Source organism: Chelmon rostratus, chromosome 12, assembly GCF_017976325.1.
Source record: "Chelmon rostratus isolate fCheRos1 chromosome 12, fCheRos1.pri, whole genome shotgun sequence".
NCBI lineage: Eukaryota > Metazoa > Chordata > Actinopteri > Chaetodontiformes > Chaetodontidae > Chelmon > Chelmon rostratus.
Window position 1 is genome coordinate 17,389,742 of NC_055669.1, and position 21,590 is coordinate 17,411,331.

General features: G+C 41.8%; 2 protein-coding genes across 2 annotated transcripts; one reads left to right on the forward strand and one right to left on the reverse strand.

Moving 5' to 3' along the window:
* The first annotated feature begins 480 nt into the window (after positions 1 to 480).
* On the forward strand, positions 481 to 6,276 carry pter (phosphotriesterase related). Its single transcript, XM_041949601.1, has 5 exons — positions 481 to 546; positions 1,005 to 1,462; positions 1,845 to 2,110; positions 4,397 to 4,537; positions 4,959 to 6,276. The coding sequence occupies exons 2-5, from the start codon at positions 1,031 to 1,033 to the stop codon at positions 5,167 to 5,169; spliced, it is 1,050 nt and encodes a 349-aa protein (XP_041805535.1). The 5' UTR covers positions 481 to 546; positions 1,005 to 1,030; the 3' UTR covers positions 5,170 to 6,276.
* Positions 6,277 to 6,752: 476 nt separating this feature from the next.
* c1ql3b (complement component 1, q subcomponent-like 3b) lies at positions 6,753 to 7,809 on the reverse strand. The gene is made up of 2 exons (XM_041949579.1): positions 7,189 to 7,809; positions 6,753 to 6,932 (listed from the first exon to the last, which is right to left on the reverse strand). Exons 1-2 carry the CDS (start codon positions 7,807 to 7,809, stop codon positions 6,753 to 6,755), a joined length of 801 nt encoding a protein of 266 aa, XP_041805513.1.
* Between the last annotated feature and the right edge of the window lie 13,781 nt (positions 7,810 to 21,590).

Below are 21,590 nucleotides of genomic sequence, written 5' to 3' on the forward strand. Positions count from 1 at the left end.
GGGGTTGCAATGCAAATTTCATTGACATGCCATGCTCAATGACAATAATGAATCTTGAATTGAATTATAACAACCCTTTATTAATGACTTGCTAATGTTTATAGTTGAGATAACTTACTAACTTTTACTGTTGGCTTATGAAAATACTGCGATAATTGTGATATCGCAGTATATCAGTGATAATTAAGGGAGAGATTTTTCACAACCTTGTAACCAAGCATATCTTTTCATTAATGTCTTAAAACTAACTATACTATATATAGTATAGTATAGTATACTGCATATACTATAGTAAATGATATACTAATAACTAATAAAGTCCTGAGTTAAAACTTCAATAGTCGTCATAATGGGTGACTTTTTACAAAGTGATACTGTTTATATTTTTTATCGTATTTATTAATCGTCTTCCTGTCAGCGTAACGGTAGTCTCGTGATCTCTCGCGACAGTTCACACATCCCGCTGCTAAAAGCTGACTTGTCTGTGCAGCCAGTGGAGCTCGGCTCGCATGGTGGTCGAAGTGGAGCCCGATAAACACAAACAAGGTCAGCAAAGTGTCTTTCAGCCGTTTAGACACATCACAGGACTGAAGTCGATCAAGTTAAAGTTTCCGCCCACCTCTGCTGTAGCTCTGTTGTCAGTCTGCACCTTCCTTTAGCTTCATTTTAACGAGTTGCTGCAGCACAAAACGTTGCTGTCCGTAAGTTCACGACTGTCATGTTGCGGGACTGCTTTTCAAACCGAGCAAGTGAAAACAAGAGAGGAAATAAGCTCAACTCCGAGACAGAGCCGAATAGTTTTAATGTGGATCAGGTCTATGCAGTCCAAAGGTCGCTCTCCTTTTTAACTGTGAAGTCAAACTGGTCAATATGTTATCGAGCCTCTTGGAGCAAACACACCCTGCTGCCTGATCTGTAACATCTGTTGCACAGACCTGCCAAAACTTAACCAGATCTGGTATTTGTGTCATTTAAAAATAAATTAATAACACGTGTCCTTTCAGGTCGTTGGAAACCCTGAACACCAATCATGTCTAAGCTGAGTGGGAAGGTCCAGACCGTCCTGGGTCTGGTGGATCCGGACCAGCTGGGCCGCACCATGACCCACGAGCACCTGACCATGAGCTTTGAGTGCTGCTACTTCCCTCCCCCTCCAGGTGAGGAGGCAGTGGCGGAGAACCCGTTCCATATGCACCACATGCACTGGCTGAGACAGAACCCCTACAGCTGCCATGAGAACCTGCTGCTGCTGCAGGAGACCACCGCAGTGCGGGACGAGCTGCTGGCCTACAGGAAGGCCGGAGGGGGCACCATCGTGGAGAACACCACCACGGGCATCGAGCGGGACCTGCCCACCCTCAGGCAGCTGGCCAAGGACACCGGGGTCCACATTGTCGCGGGAGCAGGGTACTATGTGGACTGCACCCACACTGAGGCCACCAAGAGAATGAGCGTGGAGAAGGTCAGAAAATCAGATGGTTTAATGTATTTTAAACCAAGTTGTGTGAATCAGAATCTGCCTCTGGTGCTTTGTGACCAGGTCATAAGACAGGAAGGACGCTGAGCATCAATTGGTTTTGCTGACATTTTTGTCACATGTCCCATTCTCTCAGCACGCTCTGCGTTTACATACAAGTATTTCTTCTGTGTCTTTTGATTGATTTGAACGGGTTTCTGGCTGCTCTGTGCAGTCCTTTCGCTGTGACGCACAGAGAACGTGCACGTCATCTTCATGGAGGTTTAGAAAATATCACTCAAACTTAACATGTACTTTAAAGGGACTGAACTAAGAAAGCAGAAAAGAAGCATTTTAATATGTCAGTAACTCATTTCCTGCCCGTCAGCTCACGGACATCATCGTCAGCGAGGTGCTTCACGGCGCCGACGGCACAGACATCCGCTGCGGCGTCATCGGGGAGATCGGCACCGGCTGGCCCATCACGGAGAGCGAGACGAAGGTGCTGAGGGCCACGGCTCACGCTCAGGCCCAGCTCGGCTGCCCCGTCATCATCCATCCTGGGAGGAACCCCGCTGCTCCGACCGAAGTCGTCCGCATTCTTCAGGAGGCCGGCGGTGACATCAGCAAAACTGTCATGTCACACCTGGACAGGTGAGAAGTCTCTGAGGGCTTTCAGGAAATGTTTTTATTAGCTTTTTATTAGAATCAAAATCAGGCCGACCTTTCCTTTAAACCTCACTACATCCTGTCCCATTATTCATTCATTTCACCCCCTATGCTGCAAGAATGAACTGCAAGAACAACACTCTTCTCCCTGTTTGGCATCACAAGACAAGCCAGCAGATTTCCTTGGATGGATCACAGTGTGAAATGCAGCGTAGAGGCAGATTATCCTCAGAGATCATTACATTGTTGTATAAGTATTTAGTAATGTTTCACAGTTATTATATTAAAATGTGTTAATGGTAAAGTGTTCTCATTATAGCAATAGCAAAAATGAGGTGGCTGTTTCCTGCATTGTAGATGGACACCATTCACTCCCAACCACAACACAGCCCATCATGGATCATATCAAACCAAATTTCTGAGACGTGGAGTTAAAATAATCTGGAAATTTATCAGTATGTATTCAGAGAATGTCAGAATAACAGGCGTGAAAATCTAATTTAAAGATTAAGGCTTTTAAAGTGCAACACATTCTTCGACTTTTTGTTGGTTTTTAAGGGAAATCTGGTGCATTATCAGCTAATTTGCAATATCTCCTCATTTGTTTCTTTACCTTTCATGACTGGAAACATTTTGAGCTGGGCTTGTTGAAGGCAGTGACTGTTTCCGGCAAGAAATATACTGTCAATGGACATGTGTGGAAATCGGTTTGAACTGATCAGAGCTGAAATCTGGGAGATTAAGCGAAAACTAAAAATGTTCTCCTAATTTGTAGGGCAGTTATATGAGTCAGATGTTTAAGCATGATTACCAGTGTAAAGGTTTATGATATACGTTCAGTTTGTGAATGAAAACCAGATCTTGACAAACATTTTGATTTGTAATGACGTTTCACATGCGGTTACTGCTTTTAGCGTCTGTATTCAAAATGTTAACCTAAGAAGAACGAAAAAAAAAGGCCGTCTTATATAAGATAACTTATATCATTCCACAGTTGAACCCAAATTATCTCAGATCTGCTCTTCACAACAACTTAGTTTAGTCACTAGGTGTCGACTGATTACCTGTTCATATTCTGCATTTTTTAAATTATCAGTGGTCTACTGGTAAAATGCTCTTTGGGCTGCAGGAGATTTTTCATTGCAATACCGCAAGTGGCCACTTGGAACAAATGTTGGGTCAGATAGGAGGCAAAAGCGCTGCGGTATGTCAGCAGTAGCCTGGCTGCTCACACCAGAAACGCATTTCACTGCGTTGGTCTGTTAAGACACAGCTGACAAATATGTCGAATAAGTAATTTAAAAACACAATCACAAGCATCAGTTAAAGTATTTCTAATAAATACAGTTGATGGGCAGACATCAGGAGTGTTGAAACTCTAGGAGGTAAGCAGGGAGAGGGGCAGGACAAGGTTGGCCAGCATTAGAAGCATATTTCATCATTTATCAAAAGATTAGCAGTACGTCAGATTTGCTTCAGCGCGGTGAGAAAATAGACCAGATGCCCCAAGTATCGCTCAGATCGCGAGCCGTCCTGTCTGAGCAGCCCAACTGGTTAACATGGTCGCTGAGAGGAAGCGGGCAGAGCTGCCTCCCGTCTGAGCCTGCCGTAAGGCAGCAGATACTGCTGAAGTTGCAATAAACATCACAGTCTTATGATCTATTTCTGTGATGAAACAATGTCCAGCTTGCCAGTGAAAGTGTCCAAAGTCACAGCCCAGAGGGTTTTATGAGAAGAGGAAGCTACTCTGCTTTCTGCACCACAGTCTGCTGCTGCTGAACTGGGACTACTGATTGAGGACACTTAGAGAAAGGGACTCACACTCTAAATTTCATCAGTTTTATTTAGTTCTACTTTATTTTTACTTTTACTTCATAGAACTTTGGGGAGCTCAGTTCATTTTATCAGAAATGCTGCTCGGATAATATAAGATAATGTTGAAAAGTTCTCTTTTGCATCATTTGATTGATGTGCGTGAAGGCATTTGTTTTATGTTGGAGTTTGTATTCTTCTAAACTGTGATGCTAACATTTTCTGCTCCAAATATCGGTTTTCGCTCCCCTTCGTTACTAATAATGTGTATCGTATCAGTTGACCTCTGTTAGTCACTGTTATTATTCTCCGCTCTGAGGGGAGCTCCAGACGTTTCATCAGATTTTACTCCCATATAAAACTTTGATTGAACTTTTTAATAAACAAGCTGGAAGATTCTCTTTTAAAACGCAGCACGTCTCACCCTCATTTCGGTAACTTTGTGTTCTCTTCCTGCAGGACTATATTTGATGACGGTCAACTGCTTGAGTTTGCCAAACTGGGGAGTTACCTGGAGTACGACCTGTTTGGAACAGAGATGCTGAACTACCCGTATGACCTGCAGGTGGACATGCCCAGCGACAGCCAGAGAGTCAAGGCGTGAGTACAGCTGGTCAGGTCCTGCATTTTTTTATTATGGCCTCAGTGTTCAAATGTGAGATCAGAGTCATCTTTGCATTTTCTTAAGAGAATCCCTGAATGTATCCGTCCACATTCATGTATCAGGGGTATGTCACTTAGAGCAAAGTGCTGCTTTTGTGTTTTTACTCCCTGTGGAGAGAAGAGCATGTCCTCCAGTTTTTTTCTGAGAGACTGTGAGACACTGATCTCCATCCACAGCGGAGGGAGGAGTGAGTGTCAGCAGGAGGAGTGATGAATGAGTGATGCTGCTCGCAACATTACCAATCAGGCCACATACAAAAGACAACAACACCGAGAGCAGGCTGGGAATTACAGTATATTCATAAACAAAAAAATCACACTTGTATTAAGTTTTTCCCGTTTCTCTGTTCGTGTTCAGCTTGGCGTTCCTCGTGAAGGAGGGCTACGAGGACAAGATAGTGATCGCGCACGACATCCACACCAAGAACCGTCTCACCAAGTACGGCGGCCACGGCTACTCGCACATCCTGAAGAACATTGTGCCGAAGATGCTGAGGAGGGGCATCTCGCAGCACCAGGTGGACAAGATCCTCATCGACAACCCCAAACGCTGGCTCACCTTCAAATAAAGCTGACGCAGCGATTATTTTACCTTCAGATGACGAGTGAACATGTACAATGAATACTTTAAAGATCTTTTGCAATAACACAAACTCATTTAGAAATGTCCTTGTGGACCCTCAAACCAATGAATCATATTTTCAGAATTGAGAAATGACTGTAGAATAATTATAGGATGTTTTTTCATCCAGCTGAAAGAGTTATTTTTAGAGGCCCTTATTAATTGAAACTTGATGTTGTATTTGTGATTATTCACTTTGTATGCAAATTATGTGAAGGAGATCACAGTGCCTCTCATAAGCAGCCATGTTTTGGTCACAAAATAGCTTTTTCCTGTCTGCAGAAATGCGAATCTAAGAGGAGTGTGTTCCTTCGTCTCCAGATCTACAGCGGTGCTCACGAATATGGTGCTAATTTTTTTTCTTTTGTATTTCTAAGTGACATTTCTGCAAACATGGGATGAGAATAACGAGCGCGTTAGTAATCAGTATGCTGCTCTGCTCTCGACACAATGCGGCTGTGTTAGATGAGTTGTCCTGTTGCCCCTCAGTGGGTGTCTGGGTGTCTATGGGAGGCTGACTGGCTGGCAGGCCCCGATGAAGGACACGCTCTCCTCTCATCTGGGAACAGGTGGCCTCACAGGGTGACTTCACCACATGATCAATGGCATGATCGCCACAGCTGACTGTGCAGCGTGAACAGCTATATAACTTTGATTCATCTTCTGAGAGGATCAGAAAGTGAGCCAGAGGATTTAATGTGTACATTGTATTTTGCACATTGGCTGACAGTCATATCTGGAGGGGCTTAACAGTCAGCCGGCAGATCGCTGTGCGTCGCCGTCCAACATTTGTGTCAATGCGACTGTCCAGTTTTGTGATGGTGACTAACCACCAGACCACCCTGTTGCCCCAACCAGCTGTCACATTGAGACAAGAAAAATGAGTTACATTTCATTTCGGTGACGGTGCTGCAATATGAACATTACACATTTAGCTTCTCTTTAAAGTGTTGAAATGTCACTTTTTTTTATAATCATGCATCAGTACGGCTTTTACATTTTCACTCAAAAATGCAACAACTGTCATTTTGAAAAATAAAGCACACACATGGACTAACAACACCGTGAACAGAGTGGTGATTATGTGGGTATAATTTTAGCATCTATAATTGAGTGCTAAAGGTCAGCACATTCAACTTTTCAGTCTACACTCACTCAGTATGTGTTAACCACAGCAGATACAGTATGTTTGACATATGAGCAAACTTAATTTGTCAAGCTCAAAAGTTCATTCAGGGTGCAATAGCGACACTAATCAATCTGACAAGGGTACAATTCAGTGCTGTACACTTTAAAATTCATTATTAATATTATTCTGTAATTACACTGTAAGCTCTTCAATGCAAAGTGCAGTTCTGTTTTGATGATCATGACATCCTCCACACCTTTCTGGACTCTTTTGCAAGATGGAAAATGGTGAGCTCTGTCTCTAATAATCCAAGTGACTTTCAGTTGAGCATGAGCAGTGAAGCAAGCTATATGCAGAGCAGACCCCCCCACCCCACCCCCGCAGCAGATTGTTTCCGTGTTTCAATCAGCGTACAACATGAAGCCGGAGAAGGTGCTGTACTTGTTGTTGTTGCCCCCGTGCGCCTTTCCGCCGTCCAGTTTGATGTAAATCTCGTCCCCGGGCTCCAAGTGTAGGACAACGCTGTTGCTGGCGTAGTCGTAGTTCTGGTCTGCGTCTTGGGCGATGGCACTGGCTCTCACCTGGAAGGCAAATTTGACATTTGTGCTGATGAAACGTGTCTTTATTTTGAAATCAGAACCACGGACAGCTCCAGGAAATGCATCTTTGGAGTGTCTTTTCGAGGTGCAACTGTGCGTAAAACTTGTGCGTAAAAATGCAAAAAGTAAAAATGTGTGCATCAAATGGCGTTTTTTCACGGTGTACTGTAAACAATGACAAAGGAAAGCTAAAACAAATGAAAATATTGTTACTTAGTTATGTCATGAAGCGTCCTACCTGATTGTTTTTGCAGAGATCAGCCCACATGCTGGTTCCGTCTCCGCCTCGCATCAGCACATGATAAACAAAGAAGTAAATCCCCGGTATTGAGCAGGTGAATTTCCCTGTAGAGGGGTCATAGTGGTTGCCAAGATTTGTGACTACGTCGTCGAATTTCAGCACTTCATATCCCTCATGCTGCTTCTTCAGTCCTGCATAAAACGCAATCTTTGGGACTGTGTTGTAAGTGGCAGCGCTGATTGCACCGTTGGGCCCGTTTGCTCCGGGTGCTCCCGGCGGACCAGGAGGGCCCGGCGCCCCTCTCTCGCCGGGCGGACCTGCAGGTCCAGGTGGCCCGGGCTCGCCACCTGGACCCCTCGGACCCATCCTCCCGACGCGCCCCGGCTCTCCTTGAGGACCTTGGATGAACGTCGGAAGCGACTGAACCAGGCGGTTGTCTTTGATCGGGCTGGTCGCCTTCGCTGTGGCCGTGGCCGCCGTCCCGTGGGAGTCGCATACCATTTGACAGGACCCGAGCATCTCATAGCGGGCGGGAGTCCCGGCGGTATTCACCATGACCGGGATCAGCACCACCAGCACCAGCACCAGCGCGACGCCACAAACACCAGTTGCGATCATCTGCGCTCTGCGGATTCGCTGTGTTCTCCGGAGCGGATGGTCTTCCAGCCTGCTTGTTGGCGATATTTTTGCCGAGGGAAGAATTTCACCCGCTCTTGTATTAAGCTGCAACTTTGAGGGATAAAATAGTCCCTTAAATGTTCATGCGCAAAAGTAACCATCCACAACTTTTACGCGCTGTAGTATCCGTTCAACTGATTCATCTCCACCTTCTCACTGCAAGAAAAACAACAGCAAAATACTTTCAGGGGAGCAAAAACTAGGCAATTTGCATTGTGCAGCACAAAGTCAGCAGCACAAGTTTCTTCCCACCACGGTGCCACAGGAGAGAATGGGCTCGAAATGAGCCGTTATCCGATTCTGTGTTTGGAGAGTGAGGGGAGGGGTGGAGGTGATGGATGGGATGGAATTCATGCATTTCTTCAATCAAAAGAGAGAAAGTGAAAAACATACAAACACTGATGCAACTTTGGAGCTCTGAAACGTGACTGTTTTATTCTATGCGTTTGTTTGTACCATTCCGTTCCGTTTTAATAGAGGACGCATTGCCTTTTGTTTTGGTGGCTGTGACGTTACACCCCACAACGCGTTATCTCAACTTATCCAAACAGCTCTAAAGGTCTGAAGCATAATTAGGCCCATTAAAAACAAAAAGCTATACTCCTTTGGCGCCTGGTCACACCTCAGTGGCTCCCCGTGTCCAATTTATCATTTGGAGAAAATCCATAGAGCCACTGAAATAAAGGAAGGAGGGAGTCATAGGAGCTGGCAGTGAAGGATGACTTCAAACAAATATTCTGATAAAATGACTAAATGCTGAAACATTTTGAAGGAAAATAGGATGAGATCACTTAATTAATTACAGATTACATTTACCAATAGTAGCTCTAAATTAAAGAAATGGTGGTATCTGCCTAAATAAATAATAAAAGAGTCTAAAACTTATAACTGAAGATTTAATATTGATTTCCAAGATTTAAAAGAAAATGTCCTGTCTGGATGAAACTTTTGTGAGGTTTGAGTGATGAAGGGCTAATTCTTGGTGAGGAGGGCAGGATGATGATATGCTCCTGAATGCAGAGGCTGTCACTCCTGCACCTCACTGCCGGGCGGAGAGATAGATCAACAGGAAGGAAAAACATGGATAGCCTTTTTGTTTGTTTGGGTGGTGGGAGGCTGTGATTGCAGCCCCAATGAGATTCGATGGAAGCCACAAATGCAGCAGCTGCACTGTAAAATTGAGAAAACTCCTAATTTCCAGGCAACTGTCTCCACTATAAACTTTAAAAAAAGTTTCCCCTGCCTGTAATCTTTCACTGAGATTATTTACTTCCTCACAAAATCTTGAATCTTTGACTTTTAGAAACAACAAAATCTTTAAAAAAAAGGGATAGTTGTGAACAATTTTTGAAATTCAGAATTTTTGATTCTAAAACTCAGATTCAAGTTTTTGTGAGGAAGAAAAGTCATTTATCTCAACAAAAGATTATAGGTCAGTAAAACTTTTTACTTTATTTCTAAATTGAAGAGTTTGGGTTTCACAAACTCGAGTGAGTGTGTGTGCCATAAAGAACCATTGGCACTCTGGTGTAGTTAAAAGGCTGCAAAAATGAGCAAACAATGATCAGATGTGTAAGTTCAATATGTAAATGTATTTTTTTTTAGTCACACACTCAAATCAATGGTTTTATTTAGAGCCACAAACTGCCTCTTACATCTCTGGCTTCTCACATATTTGAGTTTTGTTATTATTATTATTGTTATTATTATTATTATTATTATAGAATGGACAGATGTAGGATGTGTAGGCTGCAAAAGAGTTTAAGAGAACCAATGCACGAACAAAAAAGAAAGCAAAAAACACATTGGTATGATAGAAAGAGGTGAAGATATCTGCTGAAGAAGAACATTTGCATTCAAAGTGCTGGTTAGAAGAGCTTCTCCACATCGTCGATGAAGAGAAACTCATTTCAAGTGATACATTTGACGTAAATTACATCGGTCTGAGGACACAAGGACGCATCACAGCCTCCTCGATGCATCGTATAAAAGATGAAGGACAAGCAGCCTTCTGAGCTAACAATGATGGAAATGTCATCAAATTCAACTCATCAACTCAGTAGCACCATGTTCTGTTGGAGGTGCACCAAATATTACCATAAATGGCTCTGGATGGGGTTCATTTATTTATCTGTTTTTTTGGACATGAGAACATTTTCAGTAATGAGGTCCAGAAGTTATTTGAAGAGACACGCGACCAGAACATGTGGCACATTGCTGGTTGTGACTGCTCACATCAGAACTGGGATACATGTCGGTCCATTTTTCGCAATCATAGAGATGGATAGATAAGGAGTGAATGCAATAAATACCCCAACGACCCCAACTGGTGTCGGAGAGTCAAGTCGAGGCCTTGTTCCCATCCAATGTTTGTATTTGTCTTTGTTGGAGAAGAGATGGGTTGAATAATATCATATAACCTTGAGATATGACCATTAAAACTGCTTCAATCAATAATTTTATATTAACAATGTCATGTGAAAGTTGTTTGTAATGAACCCAGGAAGGTATGATCACCAGCTCTTCAGTTCCCTGAGCTCTGTGAAGCGTTTTAGCATCTTTCAGCGCACAGTTCTCGCTTCATGGACCACAACTTTTTACTGTATTGGCTCAACCTTACCACTCTCATTAGTGCTGTTTCCAGACAGGCAGCTGTTTTCAGTGGGAATGCTTTAAAAAGCCACTGAATGCTACCTGCCCACCACCTCAGTTAGCAGCAGACAAAGTTAGTGACCTTGCTGGTCACTTTAGAGTTAGGTATTTCCCTCAGGAGTCGCTGGAAACTGAAGCTGAGCTGAAATAAGACTTCAATTCAGCAGGTGGACAGAAACAGGACTCCAAATGAATGCGGGTGTTTTTCTGTGTCTTCTGGATGAAATGCAAACACAACATGTGCACTACATTCAGCCAATCTGGTGATAATATGTCGATTTTGTCAGCTTTTTTTACAGCCCACAAACAGCCAAAAACTTTGAAGTTAAAATTTCAGTGTCTCAACAACTACTGGATGAATTGCCATGAAATTTCGTACAGACATACATGGCCCTCAGACGGTCCTTTTTCCCCGCTTGCTTTGATAGTGTTAACATCTGTTTCCCATGCCAGTAAAGCCCCTTAGAGCAGAAGTGAATTGTATGAAATGGTATCCTCCTGTCTGTGGTGATCCACTGACTTTTACCATGAGGATTGTGGTTTCAAACAAAATCAACTGCTCGATGGATCAACATGGGATTAGTTCACACATTCTTGCCCCCCTCAGGATGAACTGTAATAACTTTTTATCTAGCTCCATCATCAGGTCAAATTTATCATTTGTCCAATACTTAAGTTCACAATGAATAACCTGTGACCAGAGCAGTGCAAGTTACTGGAAATTTGTAAATAGCCACAATTACAAGTTACTCCACTCAAAACTCATTGAATTATTTTACCAATTACCGCATACAAAAATAATTAGTTTCTCTGAAAAGCAACGTAAAGTATGCCCGCTTCATTTCTCTTATGACATAGCTACATTATTTTAGTGTTGCTGGGTTGTCCCACTCTGTGCAACATTGTACTCTTACTAATACTCCCAAACAGGATGGCAGCAATGACTAGTTTTCCTGCCTGTAAACTATTTTGTATTGTCTTGTTTAGACAGCAGGATTTGGTAGAAGAGGACCCACATCACTCTGCATGTACATGTTCACCGAGCTCTCTTACAATACTCTCTTACTGACTTCCAACGCTGCCTGCGACACTAATGGCATCCACATCAGCCTCAGCTGTACTTTGTGTTTACTGCTAATTAGCAAAATGTTAAGATGCTAACATGCTAAACTGAGATGAACATGGTAAACCTGCTACACATCAGGATGTTAGCATCACCATTGTGAGCATGTTAGCATCATGGATGATAATAAACCCAATTAACATAAAATGAGGAGTTGTTCAGAGCACAGAGCAGATTTAAAGTGTGTCAACAAGCACAAAAATAGGGATATTAATGGACATTACAAAAGACTGTGACTGCAACAATGGATGCAAAACATAGGGAGCAGGAATCGTGGAGCATTTTTGGAGGTTAGCGGACTAGCAGTCATTCACTGTCACTGTCACCAGTCATTTGTCATTTGTCAGTCGTTCATCGTTACAAATGTGAAAAGTAAGCACAAAAGAAAAATGCCAATATAAAGAGAAGCTCTCAACAGAGGCAGGGTTAGGGCTGGCTAATATGCTAACGTAACACTAACAGAATATCAGCTAATCATGCATAATTAACCAGACAACTGTACGGGACGTTAATTTATTTAGACCTCACCTCTTTAAATCACATCAAGGCTTAAAGTTATGCATAATTACGGCTGCTTTGAGTGACAGCTAGCCGCTAGCTTTCAGCCACCAAGCTTCATTCGACTACCTCAGCTCCACCCGTGCCAAGATGGCGAAGGGCCTCAGCACGAGCTAATTTGTGTTTGTTAGTTTGTTTGTTTGTTGGTCGTGCAATTAGCTGTTCCAGCGCACAGTACAACAGTGTTTGCAGAAACTCAGGTTTTACACAGTTCCACCCAGTTGAGCAGATTGAGTGGTGGTGGTGTACAGGTGACGGCTGTTACCTCCAAAAATGGCCGAGTTGCTGTTGATGACACCACGCTCTCTTAAGTAAAAATCCTCATCCTCTTTCCCCTAAAGAAAGTGTTCAGGGGTTGATTTTGTTTTATTTTATTCTCGTTACAGCTGAGTTTTGGAGGGTACCGCATGTGAGCTAAAATACATAATCATCTTTAAAAGACCACACATTTTCTGTGGGATGGGTGCAAAGTGAGAAATAGAATAGTATATAATAGAGTAGTATATAAAGGCACACATGCACACTCCCGCTCACACACAGGAACACAGTGGGACATACTGTGGCGGCCATGAGTCAGTGAGCGCTTGTTAGTGGTCAGGCTCTTTCCCTCCAGTTGGCACGAGCCTCCGGTGACTCAGGGAGACTTGTCGACCGGGAGCCAGAGCGAACAGCAGTGTCAAAAATCCACTGAAAGCTGTGAGAAGAAGACGCAACTCGTATTAGAAAGCATCTCACAGCATCGCCGACCAACTGAATCAGAGCGCCCATGTATTTATTTCTGCTTTGAAAAACCTCACGTGTGCCCAAAGTTGACGCTCATCACTTATTTCCAGCACAAGACCTTCGTTACTCAGCTCACCTCCGCTGATGTATTGAAGGGTTCCTCTGGCGCCGGAGAGCCCTGACAGGTTGTTTTGAGCCTCGACTCTGGAGTTCATTTACAACCAGTCGGGCAGGAGTCCTGTGGGAGCCTGATGATTTTTGACATCCGGACAAGCAGATGTTCAGAGGACATGAATAAAACATACGGCCCATCTGACCACAGACCGGAGGCTTTCCGAGTGTCTAATGAAATATGAGGCGTGATTTCAATTCGCAAAGAAAAGGAAAAAAATCCCTTTGTCAGATAACTGTGATGCTGCATGAAATATGTATGCCGTTTATGTAGCCTGACCGGGGTGGCTAAGCAGGGTTCAATTGCGGTTATGACAATCAAAGCTGAGACGGGTTCGTCAAAGGATCTACGTGGTGAATGGGAAGGAAACTGAATGGACCTCTCATTACCAGCCAGGAATATAAACAGAAATATTATGTGACTGTTGACCCCCAAGTGTTTACCAACTGATAAAACACCATGTGTGCCAGGCAGCGATAAGATGCACGTCCCTCAGCGCTTTTCACACCTTCTGGCTTTTTCAAGAAATCAAGTGTTTATTTTTCTTTTCGGCAGAAAAGGCTGGGCTCAACGGTTCAGCTCAGCGGGGGGGAGGAGGGGGATAGCAGAATGCGTTACCACACCACCCACTCAAAGCTGGTCCTGTACTGTATTTAAGATGGAGAAGCAATCACAATCATCCAGGGTGGGACTTCGGTTTCGTACTGGAGAACAGGGCTTTTCATTCAAGTGAAAATCAAGATGTGATTGTTGATTGTTTTTGATTTCATTATTTGTTTCCAGCTGACAGGCGAGCAGTTACCTAAAACTGCTTGCCTTTATTTTGATTGGTGTGCGTGTCCTCGTGTCAGGTGCCGCTGTTCTTTTCATTCTTTGACAGTGTGGGAGGGAGCGTTCTCACTGTACTCTGGTCTTGTGTGGACTGTTCATCTAAATCTAAAGTGTGAAGGAGTTAAGGTTCTGATGCAACCCAGAGATTATCCACAGCTTTGTACAGAAAAGAAACCAGAGAGCTCCTGGATGAGAATTCACAGATTACACTTGAGCGTTTCTGACTGTGATACAGGCATGCAGAGGGGAAATGCTTTTGGCTGTGGATATTCTAGCGCCTCCTACAGGGAAGTTTAAGAACTTCATCAAAACTAGTGCAATCTACTCCTGTATTCATCTCATCTGTCCAGTAAAAGTCACGTTTTTCAAGAAAAAACTGCAAAATAAATACAAACATGAACAGGTTAAGAAAACTGCCTCACACTAGGAAAGAGTGCATAGAGTATATAGTTAAGATGCATTAACAGGTGTGCTCCTTAAAAAAATGTCCTTCTATTGAGACACCAAGCTCTAATTCTCTTAAAACAAGTGAAAAATTGGTGATACAGTAACAATTTAATACTATTCACCGTGTTTCAGGTATTTTGCAGAATCACGTTTCCTTTTTTTTTCAAATTGAGCAAAGCAGCTTGCTTATTTCTTTCATGTGTCAAGAGGTTTCACACTCATTTTTGGGAAATTATTGCCACAAGGTGATTTGTGTTTGAACTAGAATAATAATCCCACTGCAAAGACAAAAAAAAAAAAAAAAAAAGGTTTTTAGGGCTTCAATTATATAGAGAACGGAGTAGATCAAATCCATCTCAGACACCAGCTATATTGTTGGTTTTCCTGTAATAAAGTTTTTCCATGTTGCTTAAACCATGTTAAAATACAGGTAAAACGAGTCACATTGTTATTAATTAGGCTATTGTGCACAGCTTTAATGTGTGACCTCACGCAGAAACTATTCTGCTTCATCAAGAGATGCGATGCACTTGTCCAACACTACAGGAAAAAAAATATAATAATAATAATTATCAAATCTCTCTAATTTCTATTCGCTCTCTTTTAATTTGTACAGGCTCACTGGGTGGAACAACACTGCTGATTGCCAGAGTTTACATATCAGCATGTATAACCACAGCACTATTTCGTGTTACTAATTCAATTAAAATATCATGTTTTCCTCTCTGCGGCGTCCTCTCGTCCTCCAGCAGGAGCTCAGAGCCAAACACGTCATCGCTCACATGCAGACTGTGAATAAGATGTTGAATCATGGGTTGCATCCTGTGAGAGGTTCAGTAACAGTATAGAAAGTCATAGAAGAAATATGAGAAATGGCAAAAGGAAGATCAGAGGGTGGACGGAGGAATGTTTGCATGGCTTAATAAACCAGTGACTTCAATCAGTGATGAACGCGTGCTGAAATTGAAAACATGTTTAAAAATCCTCCGCAACATGCTAGAGCATCATGTCACACTCAAAGTCTCCACAGCAACAACTAAATAATACAGGAAACTGGAACACATGTAACCCTGAAAATTAGACACTTTATTAAAAGATTTGATGTATACTTTGTTACTTCGCAGCTTAAGATTTTCTATACAATTATATGACTTATAAAATACATTTTATAACCCCAAATTGACTGCAAATAGCACAAAGACAGCAAATCAAATGTAGAAACTGAGAAATGTCAGTTTCTGAAAATCATATTTTCATTTAGAATTTGATTGCAGCAACACATTTCAAATAGTTGGGACAGGGTCATGTTCATCACCTCTTCTTTTAACATCACTGTGTAACCGTTTAGGAACTGAGGAGACCAACTGGTGTAATTCTGAAAATTTTTAAAGTGGAATGTTTCCCTTTCGCGCTTGATGGATGATTTCAGCTGCTCAACAGTTCGGGGTCTCCTTTGTCGCATTTCGCGTTTCATAATGCGCCAAACATTTTCTTTTTTTTTTGAACTTCTTTTTATTTTGTTTTCATATCAGTCTTACAGTGCATCAAAACTAATTCTTACATTACCTTAGGTAGAAAAATATGTCAGCATGTTCAAAAAGTCCATGGTTTGAAGATATGGTTTACAAGGATCAATTACCCAGCACCAAACATTTTCAATGGGTGACAAGTCGGGACTCAGGCAGGCCAGTTAAAAGCAGCCGGACTCTGAAGGGACTGTTGCTGAAATAAGCGAGGCCTTCCCTCAAAAAGACGTCGTCTTCTTGGCTTGGTATTCGGCCTTGTCTCTTGTGTACGTTCTAAAGACAGTGAAATCCCCAAATTCTTTGCAGTTTTGCATTGAGAAACACTATTCTTAAATTATTGCAATATTTGGCTGACTGTGACAGAGCGGTGAACCCCTTCCCATCTTCACTTCAGAAACACTCAGCCTCTCTGGGAGGCTCTTTTTATACCCAATCATGTTGGTCACCTGTTGCCAGTTAACCTAATTAACTGTGAGATGCTCCACCAGCTGTTTTCTACACAACTTTTCCAGTCTTGTGTTGCCAATGTCAGCTTTTTGAAACATGTTGCTGGCATCAATTTCTAATTGAGGACATAATTAAAACAATGAAATTTCTCAGTTTCTACATTCATCACATTCTGTTTCTATTTAAGTGTTACACAGTGTCCCAACCTTTGTGGAAACAGGGTTGCACTTCTTGAGGATCAATCTGAGGACAGGCTGACAAACCATAATGTACATATTCATGACCTATTAGTGTCACTGGTTATATTGCAGATTACAAGAATACTTAAAATGGTCTTTTATGGCTTGTGTTTGTGAGAAACACATAAATGAAAGATGTTTGGCAGTTTGTGTAACTGTCTTTGAGGAAATGCTCGTCCCTGTATTCCAGGAGAGTTTTGATTGCTCCCAATAAAACTTTATGTATTGCAACCTGGAATACAGGATTACAACAGAGGATTATAACAAAACCAAATCCCCCGTGCAACAAAAAAAGAATAAGTAGATTGATTTTCATGGAGATGTCAATCGATGCACCGTTTCGCTGATGGCATCAGAGGGTGGAGTGTCACATTTTCTGCCGATGAGATTGAGCGGCAGCGAGAGGCTTAGTGGCAAATACAATCGAGGAGTGTAAACATACCGAGGGCCGCAAGAGGCCGATCAATGCCTCCAGTCTGGGATTGATTAATTACCTCAAGAAAGAGACTGAGGTGTGAGGGCACCAGAGAAACCTGATCAGAACAAGATTTATCACCCAATCTCTGTATCATCACTCCCTCCCTCTCGCTGTTTTCTCTTTTCTCTGCCCTTCTGCATTTGCGGACTTGTGTGTGTCATGTGACTGACCTTTTAGCATGTTGTGGAGGTTAAAAAAATGGACGAACCTAGAAGGACAAAGGCTGCAAATATCAAATAAAAACCCCACTAATTTAACCCCATTATTAACTAGTATACGCTATAACGATCATAGAGTTCAAGAAAGCACCAGACAGTAAAGTTACCATTGAATACTTAAAACAAATGATGAGGTCCTATCATAATATTGAACTGATTTATTTTGTCAGTTTTGAGATTTCCTTGAAAATGTGCCTCTTAAACTCTATGAATAAGGGAAAAATTAAATAAGTTCCATAAAATGAATTTCAGATTTGAAAAAAAGAAAAAAATCTGCAAAAATCGGACGAGGACATTTAATCTTCTCGTCCAATAAAAGAGTTGATTTGTTTGTTTTGGTGAAATTACTGTTTTCAAGGTCAAGAGTACTTTCATACGGAATGTACAGCCTTCACAGTCCAAAATACATCAATTTTTATGCACTCTCATGTATATTCAAGACTACTAAGTCTACCTGTAGAGCTAAGGTATTTAGCTTAGCATAAACACTTGATACAAGGGGAAACAGCCAGTCTGGCTCAGTCAAAAATCTAACAAATCTGCATGCAAGCAGCTCTGAAGCTCACTAATTAGCATGCTTGATCTTGTTTGTCTAAATTATATAAAAAAAAACATGTTGCAGGGGAGGTTATGTGCCAGTGTGTTTGTGGGACAGGGACTATTTCCTGGAGACACTGTGGTTGCCTGAAACAGTCCAGCACACACACTGCACACTGCACACACACACTTTAATATTCTGCAGGTGGGTGTTTCCACTTCCTCTGAACCTAAAGTGGTTGTTTTTGAGTTTGTGTAAGCGATTCAAACAGAAAAGAGAGACAAAAATTATGTGACAAAATGATTTACAAAAAGTAAATCTTACATGGACACAAATCGGGATTGCATTCAGAAACAACCAATCACATGAGGGAGGAAGCCAGGATCTCTTTCTTTCCTCAGATCAGCAATTACACAACAGCTAAAAGCAAATTATTGTGCTCAACATAATGATTGCCACACCAGAGTATAGCTCAGTCTCAAGTAGTAACCATATGTCACCTTCGGGAAAACAATGCAGCTGCTGATTGGATGCTGATGCTTCCTCTGACGCTTCCCACAATGCATCAGTTCCATCTTCATCACATTTCAGTTGCAGCGTAATGATAGCATGCAGGACAAAGACAGAAACAGACCTGGATAATTTAGTACTTCTGCATTTTTGAAGGCTTCCTTGTTGCTACATCGGTCAGGTTGGCCTCACAGAACAATCAGCCTTGAGGAATTTAAAAAAAGCATCAAACAGAAAACAAGCCTCAAGCTGCTAAACAGACCAATATTCCCCTCAGGAGATGGGGGAGACCAAAACAGAGTTGAAAGGAAAGAGAACATTGGACTTTCATTTATAAGATCCCAATGCAGCTTTGTCCTAGAAATAATAATTATACAACTAATAAACAACAGCAAATATGTTTTGAGACATAAACAATAATGACAACAGATTTATGTTTTGTTTTAACCTAACGAGGAAAGGTTGGTCATTAATGTACAGGCGAGTCGCAAAATGTTGATGTTGAATGTGTGCTAACTAACATATTTCTACCAAGATAGGCAATCGTGCAATGCAATCTCCTTGTGGTGACTACACCTTTATTCAGCTTTTTTATGATTATCTTTTGTCACTGACAGCACTTGCTAATTTTAGGGAAAGCTCATGGTCTGTTTTTATACAGAAAACCCAGAATCCTGGCGTCAGAGTCCTGCAGTGTTTCACTCACTCAAAGAAATGTCTCTGAGCATAATTCAGGCAGTGATGACGTTCTCACCATGACGTAACTATGAAAGTAATTTAGTAATATATAAATGTTGCAGTGTAGCAGTTTTATATGATAATGATATGTCAAGACTGTGCTTGTTACTGCTATCTGGTTGCGCTGCTCCCAAATGGCCAAAAGGAAAATGTCTGAGGTGCATTTGGGGAAGCTGGACTGATGATTTCAGTGTTCCTGTAAAGGAACCGCTCCACACAATTACTGCTCTCTGTGTTTTTTAGTATTACTGCATGAAAGGTATATCAGGGGAAAATGTGTTGACAGATTCTGTGTTAAATCGGTTGTAGTTATCCATTTAAATCATAAATTCTAGTAGAACAGTTTAAGCGTAAAGCATTAATTAAGAGCTCAGATATTGAATACCTTTGGTGTGAGTCTTGTGACATTTTCTGTGGAATCACCTTTCATTTCCAAGCTAAATGCCAGCCAAATTTAAAACTTGGACCAACTAAAAGACTCTCATGCTCATCACTGTCCGCGAATACAGAATAATGAACACAATATAATTGTCAATTCACAAATGCTATGGAGTCTCAATAAGCTGTTCATGTCAGTCATATGATTCTCCTCGTATAAGAGTGCACACTGTGAATATAGACCGGTCAGGACAGGAAAGCCACATGACAGCCCTGCTGTCTGATGCATGACTGTCTCTCTGTCGCCCTACATCCTCACCCGAACTAATGACGACCTTTGATTCCCAAAAGATGTCAGGGGATGAAGGAAAAAACCCAATTAATTTAGGGTGAAGAGGACTGGAACGTGTGAGTGCGTCATGCTGCTGGAGTGAATGGTGAGGAGCTCCAGGAAAGACAAGGCTCAGGATAATTAGGATTCAGGAGACTCATTGTCAAAGATAATTAAAGCTGACAGCCACTGTGGAGTAGAGAGGAAGAGAGCGGAAAACACCTTCAAACTACATGCTTCCCTTTAACACACTTTATACATAGTCTTTCAATCTCTGTACCTCTCTCTCTCTCACACACACACACACACACATAATCTGCAGTGCCATCCATCATCCCAGTTTGCTCGGAAGCTGCATACGAGGCAATAAACCAGATGACAGATTAAAGGCAGTTGTGGTACCTACACGTACAGCCTTTTTTAATATCCTGAAATCAAGCTGAACAACGTCATTATTAGAGGTGACAGTTTCAGCAGCGTGCAGACAGCTGGCCATCTCACAGATGTGTGTGTGTGTGTGTGTGAGCTAGATGTCCAAGGAGCAACCTCACTCTTTAATGCAGAGGTGGAAATGATCTGCATCACTTAGCTAATCATGCAGGCTTGTTTAATATCTATCTATTGTTATCTGTAAGCTGGTTTAATTACCATTGACGACCAGTGTTTAAATTTACTCAGCAGCAGTCACTGAGATCATAAGTGGCATTACAGGATAATAGTGCGTTCAATTTCCATTACTTATTTTTTCAATCAGTTGCTTTAAAGCTGCACTAATCAATATTTTTATATGAACAATAGATCAGATATACACGTGTGCTGTGAAAGCTGTTGCTTTCAGTGACAAACCCACAGAGAATTTTCACTAAACTGCAGTTTGTTTTAGCTCGACGGAGCTTTAAGGCAGAACTTGTTTTGGTTTGACAGCTTGCAGCTTTAAATGTGCAGTGAGTGATTCTGGAGGAAGATAGTTGATAGTCTGATTCCCAGGTCGTCAAATACGGACGCTTTAGTTTGGCGGCTCCGGTCAAATGAGATGGAGCAATCAATTATCTCCCCAGAACTGCTCACTGCACGTTTAATGTTTTGTTTCGAGTTCCTGCAGGAGCCTTTTTCGCTAAAGAGGCAGACATTTCCCTCAGGAGCTGGTGGAGACCAAAACAGAGGTAAAAGAAGAGCGAATGGCCGACTTACATTCATCTGGTGTCTAAAACATTACTCATAATTAATGGCAATGTTCTGCATGTACTTGATGTGTGAATACACTTTGCTAAATGTGATCACCTCAACTGCACAGTAGAAGGTGATGATATGTCATGCTTAGCTTAGCTGCCCCCAAGTGGCCAAAATAAAAAATAAAAAAGGGGAATGGGTGCAGCTTTGGCTTACTGTTGTAATAAAACCACTAAAACTTGTATTTTGTTTTCATGAGGCATGCTAAAATGTAGCAGCACAAGTAGACTGTATGACAAAATAGTTATAAAGTCAGTAATATCAGTCATATAGCAGCAAAATCCCTGAATGTAACAATGGTTTCTTTGATTGCTTATGAATTAAACTTTTCATTTATAAGAGGAAAAATGTATTTGTTTCTGTCAAACATGGCAAAGTCTCACTTTAAATAGTTAACCCTCCTGTTCTCTAAGATGAGTAACATTTTGTGAGTGAAATATTCCTTTGGCCTTCGACAGTGTGATGAATAAAGTGATGGAAAATGTGAAACTGCTGTACTTTTATGTTGCACTGTAATATGAAAACAGAAGTTTAAAAAGACACAAGCTATCTATATAAAAGAGTTTTAGATAAGCTGCTGTT